The sequence below is a fragment of the Mobula hypostoma genome, chromosome 20 (genome assembly GCF_963921235.1).
Source record: "Mobula hypostoma chromosome 20, sMobHyp1.1, whole genome shotgun sequence".
Classification (NCBI taxonomy): domain Eukaryota; kingdom Metazoa; phylum Chordata; class Chondrichthyes; order Myliobatiformes; family Myliobatidae; genus Mobula; species Mobula hypostoma.
The window spans coordinates 4,533,621-4,539,620 of record NC_086116.1 but is presented as its reverse complement, the minus strand read 5'-3'; the positions used below and the strand labels follow the sequence as shown (position 1 = coordinate 4,539,620).

Sequence of the window (6,000 nt, the reverse complement as noted above, 5' to 3'; positions counted from 1 at the left end):
TGCAGGGATGGGGTAGCAAAACTTTAAGCGGACCACTGTTTAATGGAATGATAAAGGGGATGTTAGTACAAACAATGCTGTGAGCTTTACCAGGGTAGAAGAAATGCTCCTTTACATTGCTAAGCCCAGTGAAATTACAAAAACTACCATCCCTTTTCTAGATGTTTGACATGCTCAGGGCACACAGTACTGTAGTTCAAACTTAGTTTCCCGTATCTGCGGTATTTTGCTTTTTGTACAATAGCTACTGGTTTCCTTAAGAAAATCACTAACAAAATACAGAAACGCCAGCTTTAGTTCACTATGTTTTTATCATACACAAATACACACAATTCATGTTTGCTTTGCTGCCGTTTAATACTCAGAATCTTATTGCCATCATCCTAACATGTAGCTATATACAAACAAGTAAAACATCACAGATTTTTTCCCCTAATAAAATCAGTTACAATTTGTTTAAAAAAATACAGCCAAAATAGAATTTACACTTGTAGTCTGATTTCAAGAGATTTACAGGAGCATTTATACAAAAAGCACACTGGAGGAAATATCTGAGGGCGTTTACTGACAGTATAGACACAGAGCTATCACTAGTGTATACTATACAGATATGGAATGCAAAGCACTTCAAACCAGAGAACACACTATCTATTAGCTACAACTTATTTTATGTATAATATATAGTAAGCGACTCTAATGTACATATGGATTCAGCCAGCCACAACTCCATGTCCTGGAACATGGGAAAATGAAACCAATTCTTGATTGTCGTGGCAACAACTAATGATTGGATCCTACATTTCCTGATATGGAAATGTATCAGGAAATACAAGTAATGAATGGGTTGGCCTTTCAGAGTCAGGATTATCACTGATATATGATATGAAATTTGTTCTTTTGCGGCAGCTGTCAGTTAGTATAGACAAATCAAATGGTGCTATTTTACATCACCAATGTTTGCTCCAGGGGGTTGTTAATCCTTTATCAACATGAACATATTTTCATTAGTTATAGAATCTAGCATTTACATTAACTTAAATGTTCTGCTTTGTGGTCTGTGAATGTGCCCTGCAAGGAATAGAAAAATTTTTAGAAACATACAAGAGCCTTGATTGTGAATGCACAGGGTGGGAAGAAGGAAATGGGCTTAAAGAATCAGACACAGAAATGATTTTTAAATTATATATTTTGTTTTTATACAAAATAGTCAACTTAAGTTATCCTGCAAAAGCTGGTGAGAAAGCTAGCAAGTCAGATGTTTCACTTGATACCGTTTTGTTTCCACCCCACCTGGCTTCAGCAAACCAAAAAAGAATATACTCTTACCCTACCTTCAAATAAAAATAAACACAGATTCGGACTTAATGGAAATCTGCAGCAGATTATGACTGCTGAATGAAAAAGGCTTCCTTCAAAGGAAGGCAAGTAATTAGTGAAAGAAACCTAACAAAATAACAGGCGATGTAATCTCTAGTTTCTCAATGCTAGCATTTCTTTCAGCTCCAAGTGTTTGACAGGACATTTTATAAAATTCTAAAGTTGAATATTGTAAACCACAATTCGTACAGAAAACATGTATTTGCAAATGACATTCCATAAAACGTTCTGATGCAGGCAATATTTCCACTGTAGTGCAGCAGAAAACATTGGCGCAACACAAAAACTGGCTAAACCTGTAACTGTACAGACTAAATACCTAGCAACGATTTTCATTTTATTGAACATAAAGTTGAAGTCAATTACTATGCTTCAGGAGATTTTAGCACAAATAAAGTTGTGTCTAGCCCATGGCTTCTGGGCCCATCACCCAAGTCATTCTTTTCCAGCAATTTTAAATGTGAAAATTTATTTATTCAAATTTTTGCCACTGATATCCCTTGAAGTAGGAACATCAGTTTCTCTCTCTCTGTGCCTGCTAAATTTTCAATTCTACCGTGCTTTGATGGACTTTAAGCAGGGTAATGGCTGAAAATCAAAATTCAGGTGTGGGCTGAAGGACTGGTGGCAGGGAAAGAAATTGGGACAATTCAGAATAACATTTTCCATTGGTGTTTTCTTGACAGCTATCAAAGTGCTACAATAAGATAGTTTTACAGCTGCTTTTTATAAAACATCCAATTTGAGTTATTTATTTTTCTTTTAATAATTCTGCGCGTGACTTTGAAATAGATGTGAGACTGCTTCCTTAGGATATATACCAATTGGGCCACGTTGTCAGTCCATTGAAAATCAGGTGTGCTTCAATGTAACTTTACAATGGACAGGACCACTAAATCTAACATAAGCTTTGCATGGTAACACAGCAAATTAATTTGTCTTGTCTCATATTCCTTACGTTCTTATTTATCAAAAAAGGATACAGATGTGATACCAATAAAATTAAGCTACCAGATACAATGACACATTCATTCGATAAAGACAATTTGCCAGCTATTCACATAGTTGCCCAATACTTGCCCAATAAGGTGTCTGGATCTACATCTAAACGTTATGCTATATACTGGAACAGTCTCAGACATGCAACATTGGTGCTTTATCAATATGTTATCGAGACATTAAACAAGCCCATTGTTCTCAAATGACTGTTTAGTCAAATACAGTCCTATAAAAATTAAAAAAAAAATTGGGGTAAACAAATATATGATCATGGCGTTTTCAACCCAAGCTGTACACGCATTCTGCAAACTGCAGAAACTAACAATTTTAAAAAAGGAAGGGCTCATTCATGGTCACTTTTTTTTTATTACAACTGCTATCAAGCACAATTCATCAATGAAAAATATTCACAGTCTAGTCTCCATGAATTGTTTCTTTCATTCTTTGTTAAAGACTACCCCGTGATTTTTTTTACATGAACAACCTGCAATTGTCCTTCATTGTGGAAGTGAAGGCGAAGAAGCTTTCAACAGGTTGCTACAATTGTTCATAGGTGTTAAATCACACTGCAGACCCTGTGATTTGGCTGTTGTACTCTGCAGTTTCCATTCGCAATATGTAAGGTATTATACTGTCAATTTGCACATTTCCTATTAGTCCAGCAAAGAAGAGTTCTTCTGTGATGGCGGAACTCATGAGTCGGAGAGCAGGCAATCTAAGCAGCAACCGTGATAGCCTGAAACGAATTATAAATTTATGTTAGAACCTTATCCCTGCTGTTTAAAGCAATTCATGCTTGCATCACATAAACTAATAAAATTTGCTTTGGTAAAATTACAGAAGTTATTAATTTTAATTTTCACTTTGAAATGAAATGGTTCAAATGTTACAAGACTCTGGCACATATACAGAAATCTTCACAAGGATTACTTTCTTGATAGATAATTGATGGTTGTAAACAAATGCGGCTGACAACTGGGACATAGCCTAGAGCAGTCTGTAATTCCCAAAACCGGCTCATTAGACACCCCAAAACCCAAATGGGGGGGGGTGCAAGTGAGTCATCCTCGATCCCATAAGACAGCTTGGAGAAAGTGGTCTTACACAGTGGGAAATACATTAGCAACTCATCCTCACTTGTGCTGAACACGCAGTAAAGCCTATCAGCAAATCTCAATGCTCATGTTATGTCACAGGACTGACCACATCTGAAAGTGGAGAAGAGATTAATAACTCATGTTGCACTAGACAGCCAGTACAACACACTCAACGGCAGAGCCTTGCTTAGAACTGTGTCAGAATTCGAGACTACAAGCTGTGCTCACTCCCTTCAGCACAACAACATGGAATCATTAGGACATAAAATAAAGATTACATCTTAAACACAAGATTCTGCAGATACTGGAAATCCAGAGTAATACACACAAAATGCTGGAGCAACTCAGCAGATCAAGTAGCATCTACGGAAAGGAATGGAGTCAAAGTTTCAGACCAAGACCGTTCGTGAATCCTGATGAAGGGTCACTGCCCGAAATGTTGACTCTTTATTCCTCTCCATAGATAATGCTTAACCTGCTGAGTTCCTCTAGTACTTTGTGTTATTTAGAACTTACAACTGATCAATGTGTATGTAATTCATGTTACAGTCTGACTGGCTTTCATTCCTTACAAATACAACCAGAGAGAAAACAGAAAATAATACAAGTACATCACTGTCCAACAGAACGTCTGAAGGAAAAATGTTCACCAAACTTCTTGATAGGAAAACTACCCCAGATCTAATTTGTTCTGCCTTTCTCAATACTTAGGGAATTCATTTTCTTTTCTCTTACCTCACAAAACCACATTGTGGGATATACCATGGTGAGCTGCAGCATCCAATATTATGAAACTATATTACCACATTGATTGTTAGAACATAGAAACCTACAGCACAATACAGGCCCTTTGGCCACAATGTTGTGCCGACCATGTAACCTGCTCCAGAAACTGCCTTGAATTTCCCTTTCACACTGCTCTCTATTTTACTAAGCTCCATGTACCTACCTAAGAGTCTCTTAAAAGACCACTGCCACCAGCATAGAACATAGAAATCTACAGTTTAAAAACTGATACAGTATTTGAGAGCATTCTATTTTCAGTTATAACACACATACAGACACGAGGCACCACAACGTACCAACCTTTTTAACCTACTCTGAGGCTCAGTCTAACCCCTCCAATTTTCTATGTCCATTTGCCTAAGAGTTTCTTAACTTCCCCTAACGTATCAGCCTCTACACTGCATTCCGCACCACCATGCTGTGCAAAAGGCTTACTTCTGACGATCTCCCACTTTCCTCCAATCATTTTAAACATATGGCCCTGTGTATTAACCATTTCTGTCCTGTGAAAAAGTCTCTGGATATTCACTTAATCCATGTCTCTTATTATCTTCTTCATCTCTATCAAGTCGCCTCTCATCCTCCTTTGCTCCAGACAAAAGCCCTCGTTCACTCAATCTATCCTCATAAGACTACCAAATTCATTTGGTGCTTTTGTAGTTACATGTTTTGAACAAAGAGGAACAAGTTGGTTGTACATCAGAAATATAAAAGAAAACTGTTAAAGCAATGTCGTGATGAAGTCATAAATAAAGGCATCCGTTAGTCTTGCGAGACCATGGATCTGTGCCTGGAAAATCTTCACTCTCCAGGGCACAGGCCTGGGCAAGGTTGTATGGAAGACCATGCTGCAAGTCTCCCCTCTCCACGACACCAATGTTGTCCAAGGGAAGGGCATTAGGACCCATACAGCTTGGCACCAGTGTCATCGCAGAGCAATGTGTGATTAAGTGCCTTGCTCAAGGATACAACACGCTGCCTTGGCTAGGGCTCAAACTCACGACCTTCAGATCACTAGACCAACGCCTTAGCCACTTGGCCACATGCCCACAATATAGTCACTTATTTTGCAGAGACTCATGTGACGAGAATACACATAAATTAAGATGTTTGCTGGCCTGGGATAGCACCAGTGACATCAGCAGTTGGTCTGCCACCTGTCCTCAGGGGAGGGAGAGATAAGGCACACAATGAGGCAGCATTTGGAGGTGTTAATGAAGGAGCCATCAGTCTGGGTATTGTCAAGATCGGCTCCCCCTTTGAACCCTGAACTGTTTGAAGTGATGGACAGGCAATCTGGAGATGTGTAATGAAGGGATGGGAGAGAGAGCTGTCTAGAGCGGCTCCCCCTTTGAACCCTGAACTGTTTGAAGTGATGGACAGGCGATACCCCAGCAGGGGATAAAGAGGGACAGGTTCGCTAAGGCAGGACACACGACACCCGAGGTAACGAGACCCTGGAAGCTGTGTGCCTCTCACAAGTCGGTGGGAAGTACCGGGCCATAAACGCACAGGGTGGAAAGGTACGATCAGTGGGAACCCGGTGTGTGTCCACCCTCGCTTGGGTGCCGGGTTCACTGCAGAGGATCGACCGCATCTGGAGGAGGGGGTCACAGTCGGTGACCTCAGGTGACATCACAAAGGACTCACCCGAAAGCTGCTTGTGAGCAATATCGCCGGTCTGTGAGTGGAAGCCGTTTCTGAATGATCAGTCGTTCCCGTTCTCTCCTCCCTCCCCCCC

At 39.8% G+C, this 6,000-nt stretch overlaps 1 protein-coding gene across 14 annotated transcripts in view; it reads right to left on the bottom strand.

The window, feature by feature from the left end:
* Window positions 1-1,168: 1,168 nt before the first annotated feature.
* LOC134359288 (nuclear receptor subfamily 2 group C member 1-A-like) overlaps window positions 1,169-6,000 on the bottom strand; it is a 131,403-nt gene continuing 126,571 nt past the window's right edge. For all 14 annotated transcript variants that reach the window (XM_063072264.1, XM_063072266.1, XM_063072271.1 and 11 more), the window contains one exon: window positions 1,169-3,112. In XM_063072264.1, the coding sequence (XP_062928334.1) occupies window positions 2,938-3,112 (175 nt within the window). In that variant the 3' untranslated portion in view covers window positions 1,169-2,937. The remainder of the gene's footprint in view (window positions 3,113-6,000) is intronic.